Raw genomic sequence first — 22,668 nt, forward strand, 5'->3', positions numbered from 1 at the left:
GCAGACAAACTCGTGACTCGGTGCCCGTGGCGCCCGTGGCGCCCGATGCGTACGCACGGCCGTGTACAAGTAGTTCATCCGAAATTGCTTCAGACGTGCCAGCTTCCACTTTCCTGGTGATGACTGTAAATTTTGATGAGTTCGACAAAGCCGTTGCTGGTGTTGCCGAAGTTTGGAGTGAGCTGTCAGTATTTCTGGAAGCCTTTGACGAGTCAACAGTCGACAAGTTTGTGAGTGCAGATGATGGTGTCGCGACCACGGAACAGTCCCAAAACGAAGACCACTTTGCTGACATCGTACCAAGCACAAGTGAAAGTGGGCACAATAAGGGAAGCAACAATGGTCCTTTGCCCTCATTCTCCGAGGTGATTGGTGCACTTGTACTAGTCCGGTGCTTCTGAGCAAATGTGGAAGGTTGCGGCCTCAGCTGCTCCGACTCTTTAGACAATATGGAGAAGTGCGTGCATCGCAGGCAGTGAAATTACCCAAGCAGAAGAAAATACCGGACTATTTCATGTGAAACTAAGCTAGTTTCATCAATTAAGTGATCTTATAAATGGTATGTGCTTTTATGACATCCAATTCTTTAGTACGCTTATATTGAATTATGCCCTGTCCCGAACTGATAACAGTTTTTTTTTTTGCAAGTTTGATATAGCCGGTTCGACTGTACGATTAAGCTTTGTCCAGGTCGACAGAACCGATTGAAACAATTATGTGACACTGACAGAGGGAATAGCAACAAAAGCAGCTCGTGTTTCAAATAGTGCAAACGCATGTGCGAAAGTTGGGCCGATTATCTGCTGGAAGGCACATAGACTGTGTTGGATATACGTTATACGGATACTATACGGCGAACAAAATGACACTTCAAAAGCTATCGATGCAACCTGTACTCATGTTTTTTGGAAACTTGCGGCAAGCATTCAGCGAAGACTTTGGGCTTGTTACCACACTGGCCCCCGGCAAATTTTTGTCACGGCCACCCTACCTAGGTCAGTAGGCCTAATTGTCATGGCTTCGTTGGCCATCGGCGACTAAAGTTACAGTTTGGTGCTGAGTGGATGCAGATCTACTCACATCAGCTGCACGCCAATTGGGAAGCTGACAATGTACCTCGCAAACGAAAGTGAGTGTACAGTGAAACCTCATTAAACCGTAGTGGCCGGAGCTTGGAAAAAGCACGTACTAAACGGCAGTACTGCTTAACCGAAATAGCATGAGATTGCCCGCTTACCTGTCAAAAACGGAACTCGGAGAGAGTGCGATGAAAGGGGAAAAAACATGTAGTATTTATTTACTTCGTGTGACAAACATGTTATTTTCGTTTGAGGCCGTGGCGGCCTAGCAGCGACGACAGTGACCTCAAACTTGCTGAAGCTGTGAGCCAGCTTTTCGGCCAGCGCCCTCTTCTCGGCAAACACTCGCATGGCAGATTCCTCATTGACGTTGCATAATCTCTATGCACAGTTGCGGGGCACCTTTTCATTGCGGGGTGTTGTTCTCGTCGCGATGATTGCATTCATGAGGCTAACATAATGTGCAGCTTCTGCCACTGTCAGGCCTGAGTTGCCTGTGCTGTCGCTTTCCATGTCGTCCTTATCACTGTCACTAGGCGACACTTCGGCAATAACAGAGGCAACGATGGCGAAAAGTCGGACCTCATAGACAACATCTCTTCGCGGTCACAGCAGCGCTGCCAAGCAACTTCTTCGCATTCCAAATGCCACGCACCGTAGTCAACAGTAGACTCATGTTGCGTGCCAGCGGCGACTTTTCGCATCACATTCCATAGGACGAACGATGTCTAATTTTTCTTCTATGCTAAGCACCTGACGTCTTTTTTATCCGAGTTTCGGCATGATGCGAGCTAAACAGGGACACTCATGCATATAATGTGCGAATGCACCTTGCTCCCGTTTTCTCATCCCCCCATCAGCAGCGAGACTGACTGGACAGCCTGGTTCAGTTCCGGGGATATCGACCGACAGCTTGAACTGGTGGACTGGGTGGAGAAGGCCAAGCAGGCCCAGGGCATTACTTGAGCCCGATCCCTCAGCCACCTTCCCCTTTCCCCTTCAATGTTTACCACCACCACCACCCGCTTGCACGACGCCACAACGCTCTCTGACACAGCGCCGAAATGATGTTGATGTGGCTTTACGCGCAAATGCACAGGGCACTTGGAGGCCATTGTGCTGATCTCTGAGGCTTATTGTTGTGCCGGGCCACCTGATGGAGACGACACACCGCCATGTTTGCGCGACGAAAAGTGGAAACAGTACGTGTTAATCAATACGTATGCAATAAGCCGGTACGGTTTACGCGCATACAAAACACATTATGTTCAATGGCCGCTGAGTTGGGGATTGTACTTTAGTACTCTTAAAACGAAAATAGTGTTTAAGTAGTTACGGTTTAATGAGGTTTTACTATACTATGGCAACAAAGTTGCTTACAGCCGCCATTTTTGTAACACTATGTACTGCGGCCTCTCATTCCCGACTGTGCTTGTAGAGGCACATCGGTCTCTTTTTGTAGCTTTGAGCAACCCATCATAAGACTAGCTTTGGATTTACCCAGTGAGCGTGAAAGTGTCATGTGACACTTTCGTATGTGCCCCGGCACTTATTGCAGATAGCCAGGATAACCACAGATTACTGAGGAGCACCATGTGAACGTGTGTTGATTCTCCCATTTTCAGAATCTTTTGACAGGCGTCAAATCATGCCGAACTTGGCAATGAAAAGGCACATTCTTTTTAGTGCCATTGCTGACTGCGGTCGACTTGCACAGCACCAACAAGGGCTGTGTATGGAGCGGTGATTGAGTTTCATGGTGTGCGGTCCATGCTTTCGTCTTTTGCGCAGATTAGCCTTACAATAACCCACCTGCCATAAAGATGGGAAAAACATTCCGTATATTGGAGGAAAAAAAAAAAAGCCTAAACTTTCTATGCAATAAAAGATAGCACTCATACACAGGTCCACTGTTAAACTGAGAGCCTTGTTGGTATTCAGCACAATACAGTGCCACTAATGCTTTAGCTTCAGAGAGGAGAAGCACTTTCTATTCACGGAAACTTTATTGATAAAAAAATTTGGGAGAAGACTTACATGCATTAGAACTAAGCTGCAATCAGTTCTGGCATGCTAATTTGGAGTTTCCTATAGTAAGAGTAGACCGTGCTGTATGTATATCTTGATTTGTTTGTGCCTAAGTTAATGATAGCTTTCTACATCCTTGTTATGCAATACTGGGAGACTCCTGAGCCCATGTGCAACATCATGTTTTCTTAACCAAAATTTGTCCGTTTTAAACATTGTGATAAATTGACTTACATTCGATTAAATATTTGGCTTTCTTTTTTCTTGATTCAATTCATCATCTGATTTGAAATGTACTATTCAGTATTTGCACACCCCTAATATTCAGGCTACTTTGCTGACAGGTACCACCAACACAGTCACTGCAAAAGTGCCTGGGTTGTGTGTAGCTGTTCTATTCGTGTAGATATTCTAATCGCATATGTGTACGAGTACATGTACAGCTGTAGATCGATGGATCCATAATTTTGTTTGGGGTGGTGTTTTATTCAATTTTGCATCATTCAAGCAAAACTCTGTGGGCTCTATGAGATCCAATTAAATTAAGTCAACTGTATTTGTTATCACTGTAGCTGAAGTGATCAGGGAGTGCTGACATCAATTTATGGCTACCATCTGGCAAAAGTTTTGTTTATCAGGGGTATGGTAACTTTCCTGTGCCAGTAGCATGCAATTACTGTCCCATTTTCTTCTATAATTTCTTTCAGGAACTTTTTCAATGTCATTTGGACATATTGTTGAATAAGTTGTTTGTTAAACATCAATCATCTTGTATGGCACAAAGGAACATATGTGTTCTTTTATGGTTTATGAGATATTTTCAATCTCAGCTTTAGGTGTTGCAACCCAAGCTTAGTGTAGCCATGCAGATCATCCTATAGTTTCACATTCTAATGATGGAAAAGAAACCAAATCTGCTAAAGCTATGAGTTAAGAATCAAATGCTTTATTAAGGGAACTTGTGCGCAGGAAGACAAATCGCAATGATAGTGGCGAGTGCAGTCACATTTGTTGAATCGAAACACTAGAGTCAGATCCTTCTACTGCACTTAAACCTCAAATAACGAAGTTCACTATAAGAAAGTTCTCATTATAGTAAAGTTATTTTACTTTTCGTAACTTCTTGTTCATAGAACACCATGTATATTGAACCTCAGTATAATGAAGTGTGTTTATACACGATTTCATTATAACAAAATTTTACTGCCAATATGAAGGACTACCAAGGCAATAATGGAAACTGTCGCGGACACAGATGGTGAAACAGTGGAATTACATGCGGCTACTTGCAAACACACCTCTCAAATTGTGTGCTGAGAGCAGCAGCCGAAGGGGAGCAGCATAAAAGCAAGAGCAATAAAATCTATTGCACCCCGCACATGGAAATCTTATGATAGTGAGCTCAGAAGTATGGTGGATTGATGCGTACCATCTGCCTGCATGAGTAAGGAGAAGGAGAAGTGTGGTGGAGGGAAGGTAAGTGCGCGTCTCAACTGCCTCCCATTACACAAAAGCTGCATAAGCAGAGATGGGCGTGGCTTCACGTGCACTATCTTCCCACGTGTTTAGTGCTAGAGGTCGCATAATCTCAAGTTTTGGAAATGCGTTGAAGTGAGAGGTAGACAAAGCGTTCACTGCCTGCACTTTTCATAATAGCGTCACTCCACTGAAGATGACACTCTCGGCTGCAGTGGTAGAGTAGGTGTGAAAGCGTCGCAGGCTTCACTTTGTGCCGCTGATGTGATGATATAGTTGGCAGGGCATGAAACCGTACCTCTGGTCACCAATGCTTAAATTCAACTAAGTAAGTTTTTTGTCATGGAAATTAGCTTTTCTCTATTGCCTGATAACCAAGAAAATTTTGTGGCCCCTTCCATGTAAGAAACATTTGTAAGCGACTGTAATTATTTGCATAAAAGGTTGAGTTGGAATATAGAGAAATTTTGATGTAATGAAGTAAAGTGCCAATTTTGCCGACTTCGTACAGTTTTAACTGTACTCATAGATGTATCACCAGACATTCTAGAGTGCTCGCTGGTGCTTGCATTCGTTCGTGAATGTGCAACACTTTCTGCGTCGCACACGCTGTCTGATTAGACAAGGCTCTCGCTTTAGAATAGGTGACAACATTAAAGGAATTTTGGATACAGCAAGCACACTTTGCACTGAGTGATAATCACAATAATCCGGTCGAAAACGGTCTCCGGCAAAAAGCAGAACAGTGTACCTGTGACAATTTGTCTCTGTTTTGGTAGTTTTCCTTGTGCGCTAGAGTGAAAGAGTCGTTATCAACTGCCAACTTATGTGTATCGCAGCCTACTCTGTGGGGCCTGTGGAAGAGACCACAGGAGCCTTGGTTGCTGGTCCGTGCTCTGGTTCTATGCAGCCTCAGTGCCTTCTTATTTGGCTGGCACGTCCACGAGAAGGCCATACTGATGCCTGTGCTGCTGGCCACGTAAGTAGTGTACACAATTTGCACACCTAGTTTGTCCGTGCCTCATTTTATGCTACTCCTCTTTTATAGTGACAGCAGTTAAAAAAAGAAAAACTGTGTTTGCTGTGTCTGTTCGTTCTTTTTGTTATGCCATCATAATTGTGGTGTAGTTGTCCTTGGATCACTGGCTCATCCTCAGATTCATTCTTGCCACATGCCGAAAAAAAACCAAACCAAGCATTGCCCATGACCACTGTCATTGGAAATCAAACTAGTACAACCTGCAGCAGTGTACATTTCAGAAGTGGGCGCAGTAGCCACTGCATTACCATGCTTTTCTGGAGCTGGGCAACTTGTGTGGGTTCTTGCGCACTGTGCAGACTTTGAGAGCAGTGGCATCTGTGCATGTATTTCACTTGTCATGGCAGGAAATACTGTAGGAGACTAAGATGACATTGTGTGCATCTCAAAGCAGTAGTTATAAAGTGGATGGTGACATCTGTTGTGAGAGCCTGTTGCCATCACACAATATCGGTTGAGAGCTGGAGGAATTGCTTAAGTCTGCAGGTGAGAACACTGACATGACATTTTCAACTTGTATGTTCTTTAAATAATTAAGTGTCCACACCTGTTACACCTTAGAAACGTTACTGGCAAGCCCCAGCGTGGCCTTAATATAATTTACTATCACACTTCTTTCTATGAACAAGTTTTAATTTTGGTGCCCAAGATGATCCAATGATCTAATGATCCAATGGTTATCTAACCAGCACATTACATGACGTGCTCAGCTCCATTTCTTTCTCTTGATGTTAATTAGAATATTGTATATACCTGTTTGCTCTCTGATCCAAACCGCTCTCTTTCTGTCTCTTAACGTTATGCCTAGCAATCTTCATTCCATCGCTCTTTACGCAGTCCTTAACTTGTTCTCAAGCTTCTTTGTCAGTCTCCAAGTCTCTTCCTCATATGTAAGCACTGGTAAAATGCACTGATTGTACACCTTCCTTTTTAATGATAATGGTAAGCTTCCAATCAGGAGCTGACAATGTCTGCCGTATGCGATCCAACCCATTTTTATTCTGTGAATTTCTTTCTCATTATCAGGGTTCCCTGTGATTAATTGACCTAGGTAAACATACTCCTTCACAGACTCTAGAGGCTGACTGGCAATCTTGAACTCTTTATTCTCTTGCCCGGCTATTCATCATTATCTTTGTCTTCTGCATATTAATCTTCAACCCCACTCTTACACTCTCTCTGTTAAGGTCCTCAATCATTTGTTGTAACTCGTCTGCATTGTTGCTGAATAGAACAATGTCATTGGCAAACCGAAGGTTGCTGAGATATTCGCTTTTGATCCTTACTCCTAAGCCTTCCCAGTTTAATAGCTTGAATGCTTCTTCCAAGCATGCAGTGAATATCATTGGAGAGATTGTGTCTCCTTGTCTGACCCCTTTCTTTATAGGTATCTTCCTACTTTGCTTCTGTAGAATTAAGGTGGCTGTGGAAACTCTGTAGATATTTTCCAAGGTATTTACGTAAGCGTTCTGTACTCCTTTATTACGTAATGCCTCTATGACTGCTGGTATCTCTACTGAATCAAATGCCTTTTCGTAATCTATGAACAATATATAGGAAGGCTTATTGTACTCTACGAATTTCTCGATAACCTGATTGATGACATCGATATGATCCATTGCAGAGCATCTCTTCTTGAAACCAGCCTGTTCCCTTGGTTGACTAAAGTCCAGTATTGCCCTTATTCTACTGGAGATTATTTTGGTAAATATTCTATATAATACTGTGAATAAGCTAATGGGCCTATAATTTTTCAAATCTTTAACATCTCCCTTTTTGTAGATTAGTATAATGTTTGCATTCTTCCAGTTTTCTGGAACCCTTGCAGTCGATAGACATTTCGTATAAAGAGCCGCCAGTTTTCCAAGCATTATGTCTCCTCCATCTTTGATTAAATCGACTGTTATTCCATCTTCTCCTGCCGCTCTTCCTCGTTTCATGTCTTGCAAGGCCCTTCTGATCTAATCGCTAGTTATAGGATGAGTTTCTGTATCCTGTTCATTACTGTTCTTAATGGAGGTATCCTGACTCCTCTAGGTACTGTACGGGTCAGTATAGACTTCTTCTGCTTCTGTTAATATATCTTCAAGATTGCTGATGATATTACCCTGCTTTTCTTTCAGTGCATACATCTTGATTTGCCCTATGCCAAATTTCTTTCTCACTGATTTCAGGCTGCGTCCATTTTTTACGGCTTCTTCAGTCTTTCTCACATTATAGTTTCAAATATCACTTATTTTCGCCTTGTTGATCAATTTTGAGAGTTCCGCGAATTCGATCTTATCTCTTGAGTTTGACACTTTCATTCTTTGTCGTTTATTTGTTAGGTCCTTTGTTACTTGGGAGAGCTTGCCTACTGGTTGCCTTGGTGCCTTGCCTCCCACTTCAGTTGCTGCCTCTGAAGCCAGCCTAGTTATGGTTTCATTCATTATCTCTATGTCATCTTCATCTCTCTGTTCTAAGGCTGCATATTTGTTTGCAAGTACCAGCCTGAATTTGTCTGCTTTTACCCTTACTGCCTCTGTGTTGACCTGTTTCCTCTTGACCAATTTTACTCTTTCTCTCTTCAAATTGAGGTGAATCCTAGCCTTCATTTACCTATGATTTCTGCACTTTACCCTACCTATCACTTCTGCATCCTGCACTTTGCTGGAATCAGCAGAAAGTATGAAGTCAATTTCATTTCTTGTTTCACCATTAGGGCTTTTCCAGGTCCACTTTCTGTTGCTACACTTCCTGAAAAAGGTGTTCGTTATTCAAAGCTTATTCCTTTCTGTGAATTCTACCAGCATCTCTCCTCTAGCATTCCTAGAATCGACGCCATAGTTGCCAATTGCTTGTTGACCAACTTTGCTTTTCCCCACTTTTGCAGTGAAGTTGCCCAATACTACAGTATACTGAATTTGCACTTTTCTCATCACGAATTCAAGATCTTCATAAAACTGATCTTCTTCCTCATCATCGTGAGTGTATGTTGGAGCATAGGCTTGTACTGCCTTTAATCTATACCTCTTATCACGTTTGGTTACGACTACAGCTACCCTCTCATTAATGCTGTAGAATTCGTCAATGTTGCCTGCTATATCCTTATGGATCAGGAATCCTACCCCATATTGCTTCTTATCTGGCAGACCTCTATTGTAGAGGACATGGCCGTTATTCAGCAATGTATAAACCTCACCAGTTCTTCTAATCGCATCAAGGCCAATGATATCCCAAACAATGCCTGATAGTTTCTCTAAGAGTCCTGCTAAGCTAGCCTCACTCGACAGAGTTCAGCAATTAAAGGTTGACAGGTTCAGTTTCCATTGGTGGCCAGTCTGGACCCAGAGATTCTTAGCACCCTCTGCTGTGTTACACTTCTGACTGCCGCCTTGGTCAGATGCTGCACAGCTGCTGGGGACTGAGGGCCATGTGTTTATTGAAGGAATCATTTGGGGGGGAGGTATTGGCTGAACACTGCACCAGGAAGGCCAGTTGCTGTTCTGGTGAGGGAGTGTCTTTGTTGAAGCTTTGTGAGCCTTCCTGATTTGGTTGTACCTTGATCAGTATAGCCCCACTTGCTCTCGGCATCTTTTGCCCGTGAGTGGTACAATGGTATGGATCGAGGTACAGATTTTTGGACCCGTAAGTAATATGCTGGTTGAACTAAACTTGCCCCTACTTTTAGATAGGAGGAGACTACTTTCAGATAGGAGAAAATTTCTTTATTTGCCAAGTAATCATTCTTTAAATATTAATGCAGGCATCTACTTAAAACGATGGTTGCCTGGTACACTACAAGGCATTGGTGTAGCCAGTGGGTGGGGTATGGGGGATTGAACCCTCCCACTTCCCCCTTTCCCCTGGAACAGAAAGTTTCAGGAGGTGGGCTCCGAAGGAGCGACGTGGATAAAAGGCAAAGCTCAAATGTGACAGCAAGGTGAGAGCTAGTAGCAGTTTGAAAGGATGAGTGTTGTCATGGGGGCAAACCCCTCTCCCATGCACAGAACATTGCGGCCCCACTCATGGCATGCCTCTACCTCATTCTGGATTGTGTTAACCATAACTGCTGAGGGGGGATCAGCGCTAAAAATTCTGCGTACAGATAAAGATGGGACGGAGGTATTGTTGCTCCTCACCAGGCCTTCTTGTCGTCGAAGAGCTTCTCATTTCTGGTACTGGACTGAATTGGTGACCACGCTGCGCAGAGGAAAAGCATCTGGAAAATATTTTGACTTGCTTGTCTAGGAAACACTTAATAAGCATCCTTGCCCCTCTTATTTTTCTTGTTTTTCCCCCCCTTGTCTCTGAGTTTCATTATGTTAATAAACTTGAGGAGAGCTTGCGGTTGAGCTCGTTTGCACATGCCTAGTTGCAAAGTTGAGCTAGTTGCAAAGAAAGACCTACACAATACTGATTTGTGCATGGCAAAATATATCAAGGATGGGGGGGCCTGGCCAGGGAAGCTAAGAAACCACCACAACAAACAGGTCAGGGCAAGTAGGTGAATGGCCTCGAAGTGCACACAGAAACAGAAATATATGAATGTTAGGGGCTGCTGTGCCATATAAAAATCCAGCGCATGTTGAAGACTACGACACTGACTAAAAGAAAATAATTTTAAGAAGGGGTGATGAATGCATGGAGTGGGGTGGGGGGCATGCACATGAGGTGTCAAGAATGAAGTTGGTGGATAATTATGGACATAGGTAAAGCATCTTGTCACTGCCCAATCGCTCAACACCAGACGGCTGGGGCCAATCGCCTTGCTGCAGAGAACGCATCCTAATTAAATATCTCAGAAATCTTCAAATTAGACGAGTGTCAAGAAACACGACACTTTCAAATCTCTTGGTGCTACTGGCCATTATTTTACTGCGACCTACAGATGCCATATATTTCTCAAAAACTTCTAAACAGGAAGCTGCCCTGCTTTTGAATGTTTGCCTCATCGATTCTTGAGTGTAACCAAATGACAGTATGCATTGTGTGATCGCTACAATACCATGATTGCAAGTTACTTGCAAACATCTCTTCGAGCAAGCCGGACAGTAGGTCACCGAAAGCAAGTGAAAGTTGTATCATATGATACTCTTGACTGTAACGTTCGATTCCCCGCCTGCAGCGGAAGGATGAGAGCAGCCAGCCAGCCGACACAGACTCCGGTGACCAACTGCTTTATTCTCGTTCACGCGCTCCGTGAGCTACGCCGCTAGCCAATGAGATGGGGCGGTATCGCCATCTGTCATACTTGGCAAACGCTGTGGTCAAACACAACACCTCTTCCCACCCACACAGGGAAGGCAACGTCCACAAGCCTTATGGTGAATACCGCACAATGGGTCGTCTGGCTCTCGAACTTCTTTGCACTTGGGGTGTGCGCGGTTCAGAAGTGGGTGCCGGAGCATCTGGCACGTCCAGCGCTGAATTATTTCTTGGCGAAGCTTTGTGTTTTTGCGCTCAGGTGCGGTTGCCCAGCAGAGGTCTGTTGGTCATGAATGCTTCTGTCACATGGGCAGGCTTGCGGTTTTGCCACAGCTGCCGGAGGCATGTCAGGTGCGGCAAAATCTGGGCGCAGGTGCTCTTGGTGCCGCCTCCAGGATCGACCATCCAGCAATGTGAAAGTGGCGCGGTGTAGAACTATGGGCACTGCCCATTCTTGTTCGGAGGGGTGGAAGGGTAGTCAGTAGCTGGTGGAGACCCCTCCCTCCCCGAATTAAATTTCTGTCTAGGCCACTGCTACAAGATAGGCATAATGAACAATGTATGCCCATGGTACCTAGGATAAATGCTATAAAGTATTCGTTCTTTCCAAGGACAATAGAGGAGTGGAGTTGATTGCCATGGTGCTATAGTGCAATCGGACTGCCTGCGTCGGCTCATTTTTCTGTTCATAGATAGCCATGTGTTGAATCTGCTATACTTGTCTTTGCATGTAGTATACTGGCTCACTGGTTCACGTTTTTTGTGTATTTGAGTTCCTTGAGTTTCTATGTATGCTTAGAAGCATATGCTGGGTGTATCCTTATAGCAATTTATGCGCTGTATGATGACTTTACAAGAAAATTAGCTTGTGCATGATCACTGACCGCATTGCAATATTGCTGTGTTCTATAATATTATTCTTGTGAAATGTAATATTTCTGCCATATATGAAAAGGTGTATGTAGGTATGCTTGCGTATGTTGTTCTTGTTGTTTTCTTGATTTGCTTTCCTCTATTGCATTACCCTGTAGCAAACCAATAAGAGCTAACAGTGTAAATAAATGAATGAATGAATAAATAAATAAATAAATAGATACCTCTTTAATATATAACATGAGCCTTAATGCATCACAACATCAGCAAATTTTGCTGTATGCCGTGATGTCACGACAATGTCGATGGCACCATATCCAGCATTCACCATATCCAGCATTGTAAATTAAAATACCTTATAAGCATTTCCCAACCTTTGTACTGGCCAAGTGAGGTCATCTTATATGCACGAAGCGTAGGGTAGAGTATCTACAACTTTGAAAGTGTGTGTCAGTCCGCCTTTAATTCCTGTCTCTACATTTACAATGACTATATGTGTGTGCTTGTGTGTGTGTGTGTGCGAGTGGGTGCAGGATAGGAAGATGTTAGATTGCAGGTGTTCTAGTAGACTCTTACAGGTATTCCTATGAAAGAAAAAGATGCACTCCCTCCTGTAAGCATGCTATGGTGAAAATGTGTCTGTGCTGATAAGATGAACTTGCCTTTAATTACGCAGGCCGCTAGCCCTGTGCAGTTCTGCTGATGCAGCTATGTACGTCATCCTCTCGGCAGCTGGCCATGCCTCTCTCTTCCCGCTGCTGTTCCGCTCAGCTGGTGGGTAATGACTCCGTTCGTGTTTTAATTGTTGTTCTTATGGATAGGAAGATTATGATCGCCAATAGTTTTGCTGTCACTCTAAGAGTGTTCCGCTCTTTAAAGGGCCCCTGAAACACTTTCTGAACATGGTAACGAAGTGTTGCGGTCTGTTGACGCGACTCTTGTGAACATCTGAGCCAAATATTATTCCACTTCATGCAGCAGGGAATATACAATCTCGTGTCAAAGACAGCAAAAGATTCGTTGCTCTCTGATTTGCAGTGTTGTCAGCAACTAAGTCACAAGTAGCCAAGTAGCCAATCAAACGATATTGGTGGATTTCGTGATTGCAAGAACCTTCTCACTAGTACTAATATTGCTAATTTTGGGTTAAATGAAAAATATGTCTCCGATCTCAAAAGAACAAAAGAAGTATTTCATCTTTGCACTGGTGGTTGCGTACAGGTGCATCTGCTGCGCTTGGCCTCAAGAGATTTTATTTGTATGCTGTGTAGCGTAGACACCATGGCTGCCATAGGGTGCCATGATGAGCCTTCTGGCAGCTGGCAGCTGCATGCTCTGATTGGTCTCTTTTGGGTGACATAGCTCCAGAGGTGTGGCATCGCAGTGCAGCCTGAGCAGCCATCTCAAATCGAGCGAGTGCAAACATGCCTGAACCAGAAGTAGTGTTAAAAAGAGGAAGAAGAAAAAAAAAAAAAAGGAACAAGACTGCCTAACTTTTGGCTGGGGCCTTGCCCTCTTGCCATCCCCCCTGTGTAGCTTCCAGCGTGCTAGTGGAGATGAAAGGAGAGAGAAAGCCGTGCATCAATGCGATAACTGCCTCTAACTCTGCTTATATTGAAAGCATCTAAAAACTTCTGCAGCAGGAGATTTGTGAGGCGACATCCTTTAATAGTGAAGCCATTCTATGCTTAGTTAGAAAAGTGTTTCATGGTCCCTTTAATCTCCAAGATGTTCTTCAATTGCAGAGTATTCTTTTTGAAGGAGCAGTTTGGCTTCTTGTGGCTTCTTTCTGCAGTGGTGGACGCCATCTTCTCTTTCATAAATATAGCATATGCAAATTTATGATGAATTAATTGGATGCTGGATAAAACTGGATAAAAGCTAAATGAATAAAATGATGAAACAGCAGATATGACTACAAGTGCTTGTCCTATTATCTTTTTCAGTTTGCACTAACCATCATGATAATCTAAAATTATGCAGGTTCCTACGGTCATTCTTTTGCTAAAAAAACATCATTCGTCTTTTGAATGTCCTGTCGCAATGATGCAGACTCAGTGCCAAATTAGATTTTTCCTGCAGTGCTTGCAGCATCTATTGGGATCGTTGCAATAACTGTAGTTTTTGTATCGCAAATATATGTGAGTGGATATCAAAGTGTGACTGGCTTCGCTTCATATCGCCTATGGGAAGATAGCATTGACATGGCATGAAACTGTATCTTTTGTTGCCGTCTTTTGAATTCAACAAAATGACCTTTTTTCTCATTCAAATTTGCTTTTTTCAATTGCCCGATATTTCAGAACATTTTGCAGCCCCTTCCATGTAAGAAAAATTCATCAGCGGCTGTACTTATTTTGCAAATAAGGTTCAATTTCAATATAATGAAATTTCTATATAACGAAGCAAATTGCAAATTTTACCAACTTTGTTATATCGAGGTTCAACTGTATCTGCTTTAATCAGTAATCACATTGAATACATTTTGATTGCAGCAAGGTCACTAGCCAACAGAAAATGTGCATGTTCATGCCGATGAAGCCAGTTCTATAAGTATGCCAGAAATGTGTTCAATGTGGTTCAATATCTTCGTGTGGGCTAGATCGATATAAGATCGAGTAAAGATTGGCAGAGTTTCGATGTGCTTTGCAATAAATTGTCTGCAGGTACTATTGCAATAGTACTGAGGCTTAGACTAGTTTGTACATATAGTTATATGCCTAGATGCAATGGCATGAAAAGAACGAACAAAGAAACGAGGACATAGAGGTCAGGTTGCTGTTTTAAACAGAGCCAGGGAACACAACTTGAATATGTGAAACATTTGCAGTAGTCACTTGGATGACCACTGTAAAAGATGTAGCTGTAATCTCATTGTATGGCACACAAAATTCTTAAAACAAGAAAAGGACAAGCTAATGGGTGAAACCGTCAAAGCATTCCATAACAACACTGAAGAAAATCATGTTAGTTTGCCATCAATTCTTTTATCACAAAATGAACTTGACTTTCTAGAAGGATGTGTGTGAAATGGATGTTAACCGGCACTTGTGTGCTTGGCAGGAAAAAATGGTTATTGAATATACAGTAGTCTCCCATTAAGACAGACTCGCTCAAGATGAACCCTCGGTTAAGATGAACAGTGGAAGTCGTTTGCTTGGTTTCCCATAGAGTCAATGCAAAAAAAATCCGCCTAATATGAACACTGCACACGCGCTAATTGGTTAAGATGAACTTTCACAGCCGGCTGCCCCTTACCCACGCAGCTTTACTCGACCATCCGAGCAGCACTTTAGGGGAAAGAAAGAAAAAAAAAAAGAAAAAAAATCTTTTCTGCGCCGTCGACCATCTGTGCGACACATGGAGACGAGGAGACCTAACCACTTCGGTGTTTCTGCGAAGGTTCCGCTGCTCCTCCTCTCCCACCCTTCCTCACTCACTCCTATGTCTCCTCCCGGCCCGGCTACAAGAATTAGCCACGCCCTCAAGTTCATTCTCTCTTTTGCCTCCCCATCGCCGGACCCTCCCCCTTTGGTGTAGTTTTTCTAATAATGCGAGGGCACTGAGGAATATCTTAGAAAATTAAGTGAGATGTCTGCATTTGTAGCAGCAGGCGATTTTCTCGACAGGCACAAAAAAAAAAAAAAAATAACAGACTGGGTAATAGTCAACAGTGCCTGATGCCTTACCTAGGCAATGTGCAGTATACCACTAGTGGTGCAATAAATGCTTATACTGCAGTTATTTTTTCCCTGAAAAGCCATTTCGTTCATTTGTTCTCATATACGAGGTATTTGGACACACACTGCATGCTCAAGCATCATTTTTAGAAGCACTCCTGATTAGATGAACTTCTGATAAGAGGAACACTTTTCATGATCCCTTGGAGTTCATCCTAAAGGAAGTCTACTGTATTTTCAGGTGGGTTTTATACATATATGTGTGCCATTTCCAGAATAAACTCAGATTAAGTTGGTGCTTTTACTGTACATTTTGTGTCTTCATGTCCTCATTCTTTTCTTGCGCCATTTCATGAATCATCTGTGCTGTTGCTGATATTTAAAAATATGTGCTACAATGTGATTGCGCTCATTATTGTTTTTTGCAGAGATGCCTGCAAAAGTCCTTCTGGTGCTGCTGCATGCAGTTTACGCCATGTGCACACTTGGCAAACTGCACAGCAGCAAGGTCAAGCTGAAACGGCGATATACATCTGAACAAGTTGCGAGGTAAACTGACAGCCTCATTGTCTTTCAGTCTGTACCTGAACCGCCACTAATCATGAAGAATCTTCCCAGAAAAATGAGATAGTCTGGAAAACAGTGCACTTGAACATCAACAAGTTTTGAAAGTTTGCGAAATTTCAATTTTGATGCTCGTCTTCTCGAGAGCAGATGTGCTTTCTGCGATGTCTAATGTAGCTTCTAAATGATTTTATGTATCCCCCCCCCCACTTTTTTTTTCTGATGCACCTGCGCAAGACAGTGCGTTCAGTCTCTTAAATGAAATATGCGTGCATAGCATTTGTTGACATTTATTTAGTACGGACATGAACGGGACCTTGGAAAACTGGTAATCTTATTACAAGTTCAGCTTAGCAGTCTGTCTTAAACAGCCCCTTAACCACCTCTGACATTTTTTAACATATATTTTAAATTTACATGTACATTGTACCGGAATGATGATCTTTCGCAAAAATGGCAGAGCTACGTGCCGCAGGGAAGCCTAAAATAAAAAAAACAATCCCATGCTTCTCTTCGCCTGGTTTCCTGGTCCCTTCGCACATCATGACACCACCAGGACACTGCAGGGGATGTCACCATAGTAAAAACTGTCAGTTGGTTGGTTGATGAGAGACGACAGCTCCAACATGACTAGAGTTGGCTGTGTATTCATAGAATCAAGGGGGCTTGCCCATTATGCACCACTGAACCTTTTATGAAGCTTCTATTCAGTTGGCGTTGCGTGTAGAGCAATTGGGGGCTAACAATGGAGGAGCCTTCCTTTTGGTGTATTGGCATGACCTATAGCTATCGCTGCACTGCATGGAGTTGGTGAGAGTATGCGGTGTGGAGGAGAGAGCACCTGTGGGGAGCATAGCGAAGGCAAGTGAGAAACTTTGACGACTGTGCAGTTGTTGCTCTTCAAAGGCTTGTAACTATGCTGTTGCGGCATCATTTCAAAAAGTTCTTCTGGCTGTATGTTCATTGCAGACTGGTACACAGCTCCCGATATATAACAAATTGTCATGCTCAGGGTGGTTAGGGGCCCTTTAAAAGGGCAGTGAGATGAATTTTCTCACTTTCTTTTTGCATTAAATGAAGGTCCAGAACTTCTGAGCCTTTGAAATATCACTGGCAAGCATCAGAGCACGTGAATAATTTGCCACAGTGCTTGTTTCTGCAAACCAGTCTCGGTTTCGGTGTCCACATCTGGGTGTGTCATGAAGTCGCAATACAGTCGCTTGCTCTGTTTGTGTGCTCGCTGCAACTGTCACAGGCAATGCCACAACGTGCACAATGTTTTTATTTGCTGTTTTATTAGCAATGTCATCATATCTAGCCTTATCGCTAAACTATACATCTGCAAACTTTGCTTTGTGTCATGACATCACTATAATTTCAAGATAAACTTTTGTATCAAACTAAAAATTCTTATGTGTCACACATCTTACTTGCTAGGTTGTAATTTTTCACTTAAAAATTATGCGTCCAAACTCCTTTGAAGGAGGTTACCATAGAGTTGTGTGGTAGTTTGTAGAAGTTATGGCACGCTACTACGCGGTTGAGGCTTTCTATTGTCAAAATATACGGGAGCCTACTTCTAGTGCTGAGTCATGCCGATTGCCTGCACCAGTTCAACTTGTCTTGATTTCTTGTGGAGAAGAGACGACCTTTCATGCCTGTGCAGGCACACTGGGATGCTGCTGTCTTGGTTCGAGCAAGCTGGCCTCTGTCTCTTGGGCTTAGCAGTGGTTGTGTACGGGGAGCTGCTGCATCCTTTCACACCCCTTGCGGGCCGCATGCCCTTCTTACCTCTCATGGTGACTTCCGTGAGCTGTTCTGTCGCCATCATCTATGCGTGGGCTAAGTCATGGCAGCTGTGGTTTCTGCAACCTTCGCGAGATATTTGACGAGTGAAGTACAGTTTCTGCAGTGAACATTGACTGCCTCGAAGAGTTTATCTATTGTATGTTTGGTAAAGGCACAGCTGGCGAAGGTGAATTATACTATATGTGAAAGATGCGTCTTCATTGAAAGGATAAAATCATGTTTTTACATTACTCTGGGCGAGGAATCTGCATGATCAGTGAAACATCAACATTTGTTTCTTTTACCCCTGTGTTTGATGGCAAGCGCACATATATTGTGGGGAAGAAAGTGGGGGGAGAAGGCTCGTCTTATAAACAAAGGGGCCTTGTGACTAAGCATCTGGCCTGGCCTTATGCCTGTATGCATGCTTTTGCAATACGTCTGTTCTCCTAATCAAACTGTGTGTGGTGTGGTTTCCATGCCACCCATCTCAATGAAACTAACGTGTGGAAAGGTTTTGCACAAATTGCAATACTTCTTGAAACTTTTACATACTGTTTCTTTTGACAAAGCATGGCTGTTCCGTTATGGCTTTCCTCACTAACCGCTCAGACCTTGATTGCTACGTGCCACCCTGCCTGATCATTGTGTGGACTGTCTCACGAGTGCATCCAGTTATAAAATCGTCACACCGTCACGGTGTCAAAAATCCAAAAGAGCACCCTTACGTATTAGACCTGTTCATAAGCTACACCCCTAAATTCTCAAAGTGAAAAGCGCCAACATTTTGCGAAGAAAGCAGCAACCTAGCTTTGCCATGTGGAAGTCAGAGCCACAATTGTAACTCATTGTGTATTTTATTTGCACATGTTGCATATTTTAATCCATGTGGAACCATGTGGTACAGATTTTAACTTCCTGAAGAGCAAATTTATCTTTTGTAAAAATAAATCTTAGAAGAAAAAAAGAGAGACTGTGTTGATTTGGGCAACAGCCAGACACCGTTTTTTGCAAAATCTTATCAATGGCAAGGCTGTGCAGTAATTGAACTGCTCATCCTACCCATCGCCATTTATCAGGCTGCAGCAGACAACCTTAAACAGTCCTTACCACTGCAGTGTGGGTAATTAGACAAATAATATTGCTGTGGGCATCACAAATGCTTTATTTCTGTATGAGCGTCAGGGTAGCAACATATGACACGTTGAAACTGAAGAGAAAGAGTCTGCAATTGTTGTTTTTGTTTTTTTGCATGTACGTATATAACGACATGAAGTGACCAAAGAAAGTTGTTAGTGTTACATTAGCACTATCATTGGTAAATGTACATAACCAATGTACATAACCTCGATATAACCAAGCTGTGTCAATATTAATGAAGATTTCATGTACACTCCATCAGTACTGCTGAAAGTGTTGGCCGAGGGGAGCAAACGCTCTCCATGCTTCTCACTTAAATGCGTCTCTGAAATGCACGATTACACAACCTCCAACACTAAATGTGCAAAAATACGGTGCACACGAAGCCATGGCAATCTCAGGTCACCCAAACTTGGCACTTGCCACAGATTACAGCTAAAATAGGGTGCACAGGATACGTATGCATTCACGTGTACTCTATAGCCGCGGCCAGGCTATAGGAGAACATGTGCACGCTTTCATTTACCCCCCATTTACACCTCTCCCAAGTGCTAGCTTGATCACGTGACAACGTGCTTGACCCCTATCCCCTACTCTTGATCACGTGGAGAGGTGACACGCATCAAGCCGCCATACTTCTCGCCTTACCCTCGCATGCTCTCCCTTGCACCTACAGAATATGACGTAGGGGGCACTATAAGATCTTATCACATCTGGACATTAAATAGAACACTAGAGCGAGAGGGTCTTGCTGCTAAGCTACTGTGCTTCGGCGGCCACGCTCAGCTGTGTGGCATGAAATTTGAGAAGTGGGTTTGCAAGCAGCGGCATGTAATTATACCATTTGACCATCTGTGTCCGCAGCAGCTTCCATTTATTGCCTCGGTATTCCTTTGTGGCAGGAATGAAAACTTGTTTTATGGAAATTGTGTCTAAACACACTTCGTTCAAGATACGTGGTGTTCTACAGACAGGAAGTCGTAAAAAGTTAAATGCTTCATCATACTGAGAAGTTTGTTATAGTATTGAAGTTCATTATATCGTAGTTTAACTATGTATCTCACGTTCTGTATGCACACCCTATCTTATAAAATGTTAATGCCAAATGGTCGTTGCTGGCAATAGCCATCTGCTGGCCTTTATGGTTTTTCTGTGCTCCAACTTAGTCTTTGCATATTTTTTGCCTTTATTAAGGCACTTACAATTGTGGGCCGGGAGTTTTTGGTAACCTTGCATTTTAAAACAATGCAACATGTCAGCATTGCCCTATGTACGTGGAGTCCTTGAAGTCTCCATTGTTGGTGAAATGCTGGCACTAGGAAAGTCCTCTGTGTGCACAATGAATTAAAATTCACAGAAATTAATGAAATGCTGAGTCAGTGGTTCTTGTGAACTGTGTTGAACTGCATGCACCTAGCTAGGCATGCAGGTTGGCAACTTTTCTGCGCATCACGAGCACCTTTATGACTTCCCTCTATGTTCTGAGCTCATTTGGCTACAATGACATTCTTTGTAAGTAAATAATTGTTTCGTTATGCAGATTTTTAATGACTTGTCAGTTTGATAAACATTTCTTTGTTTTCAAGGAGGGATCCGAGAAGGAATTGCAGCAGTTGGCTACTGCATTGCCTTGAATGTTGCAAGTACGGCGGACATTGCTTTTTAGGCTCCTGTGGCTTTCCAATGAAAGGCCTGCACAAAAATTCCCAATTCCTTCTTTGGAAACGCTGCATTTGTATTTGTGAACGAAACTTACCTTGCGCATATGGATGCCAAGATAAAACACTCTCCAAGGTTTCCAAATAAATTTTTACCATTTCTAATCTATTCTCATCGGTGAGCGACAGGCACCTCTAGAGTACCTTTCAACCATATCACCATTGTTACTTCATGCATATTATTTTTCCGTCCCTGATTGGAATCTCACTGTTGTACAGTATGGTCCACTCTTAAAGGGAACGCCATTAAAACCAACATAATTTGAATATAGTATCTGCTTCATATGAAAATTTCGCTTGATGCAATGTATTAGGTAAACCTGTAATGTTAACCTAGGCCTTCGCATCAAAACTTGGCTGTAGTCAGTCCCGAAAAACCAATTTGATGTTCGCTTTAGTAGTAGGCCGTACTGTACGTTTTTCATGGACAGTGGTCACAATCTTCCCACAGAGCAATGGTAGGCTCGTGTGTACATCATTAGCTATATAAGACAAGGACATTCTTGTGAAAAAAGGAAATAAGCCAAGTGCAAATTTCTTTGTAATGTCAGAAATGTGGGTGTTTTGCACACTCCTTCTAACGCACATTTTTTCCATCAATCTTTGTGATCTCATGGCTATACTTGGTTTCACAATGTTGTGCCACTTGAATGGAAGCCCAAGATGGAATCTTCTTGTCAAGAAGTTCATCACATGAATGCACGTTTTTCATGTCAGAGCGCCATCTGTACAGTCACGAATGCTGCCTTTAATGTCGGAACAGGTCTGTAGCTTAGTGCCATGTTGTGAAAGCAGGTGTAGAATTGCCTTACATATTTTTGCTTTTTAACACTGATACATTTTTTGCTGTCTTTTGTACTTATGCTAGTCACTGTTTTTCCCCAATAAAAAGACCCTTAGATTGTGATGTATCATGTTTGTTGTCCAAGGGCACCATAAACCATGAAGCTACAAAGGATGCATTTTTTGTCTTCAGAGGACTAATGCCAACTGTACTGAAATGATTACCAGTGTAAAAAGCATTTTCGATAGTGTAGATACAAAGCAGCTTCCCTGCAAATTTTTATGCTGCAAATAGGAGTGTACGCATTGCAAAAAGCCAGTAAACATATTTGTATTGAGAATAAAAGGAAATATCACTTATGGACAATCGAAATGACACAAAATTGAGAAACAGCACAGCATCTGGGCATGTCTTGAGATCAGATGGCACCCGTGGCCTGCTGAGAATCTCGGGGGAGGGGGGGCTGGTATTGCTCTGGGATTTGAGACATACTTGCTAATCAATGTGCAGATGTTTTCTTAGGCTTTATACAAAAATTTGACAATCGCCAGCCTTGTAGCTTTGGCAAAGTTGCTTCAATAATAATACGACTATACTACTCATCTATAACAAATTTAGCCAATGTGAAATTTGTTTCAGTCACCTTTATGCTTTTGTTTTTCATCAGAGTCAATAAAAACATGCCTGATTGCAATTGCATCTTTATATGCATGAATAGAGAAAGAGTGATTGAAATAAAATTTGTATCACTCGTTTTCAACCACTTGTGTGGTTGCTAACTGCTTAGTGCTGTTGTCACAATCATGTAACAAAGGCTGGATATAATTTGTAGGCTTAATGTGTATGCATAATGTGCAATCTAAGAAGGCAAAAAATCTGGCCACATCAGACTGAAGCGGCAAGTTGAGGCATGGTGTGCACAAGAAAACCTGCATTGTAAAATACGCTGGGAGAATACTACAAATGACAGTCTTTCAACCCTTTTTTTTTTTTTTTTTCTCGTACTATTGAGGGAAGAGTTAGTGCTTGTGTTACAAAACCGCCTTTCAAAAAGTTGTCATAGGCCTCCTCAATCAGAGCATGGGAACTCGCTACTCCATTGGGCACAAACTCTGAAAAACTTAACGCAGGCAAGGCTTTTTTGAAAGTCTACAAAACTTGTTCGGGTATTGCAAAGTACTGCATGAGATGGCACTAGTGTTGCTGCGTTGAGGCATACACAACACTTTTCATTAAGGCTTTTCAATCTGTCTTTAGAGATTTAGTTACAATGAATCGGTGACATATACAAATGCATCTTCCATTCAGATAG

At 42.7% G+C, this 22,668-nt stretch overlaps 1 protein-coding gene across 1 annotated transcript in view; it reads left to right on the forward strand.

The window, feature by feature from the left end:
* xit (ALG6/ALG8 family glucosyltransferase xit) overlaps positions 1 to 21,479 on the forward strand; it is a 39,783-nt gene extending 18,304 nt beyond the window's left edge. Inside the window, exons 9-12 of the mRNA XM_075689586.1 lie at positions 5,423 to 5,562; positions 12,359 to 12,456; positions 15,791 to 15,911; positions 17,593 to 21,479. Coding sequence (XP_075545701.1) covers positions 5,423 to 5,562; positions 12,359 to 12,456; positions 15,791 to 15,911; positions 17,593 to 17,815 — 582 coding nt within the window. The 3' untranslated portion in view covers positions 17,816 to 21,479. The remainder of the gene's footprint in view (positions 1 to 5,422; positions 5,563 to 12,358; positions 12,457 to 15,790; positions 15,912 to 17,592) is intronic.
* Positions 21,480 to 22,668: the final 1,189 nt, after the last annotated feature.

This window comes from Dermacentor variabilis, chromosome 4 (assembly GCF_050947875.1).
Source record: "Dermacentor variabilis isolate Ectoservices chromosome 4, ASM5094787v1, whole genome shotgun sequence".
NCBI classification, from domain to species: domain Eukaryota; kingdom Metazoa; phylum Arthropoda; class Arachnida; order Ixodida; family Ixodidae; genus Dermacentor; species Dermacentor variabilis.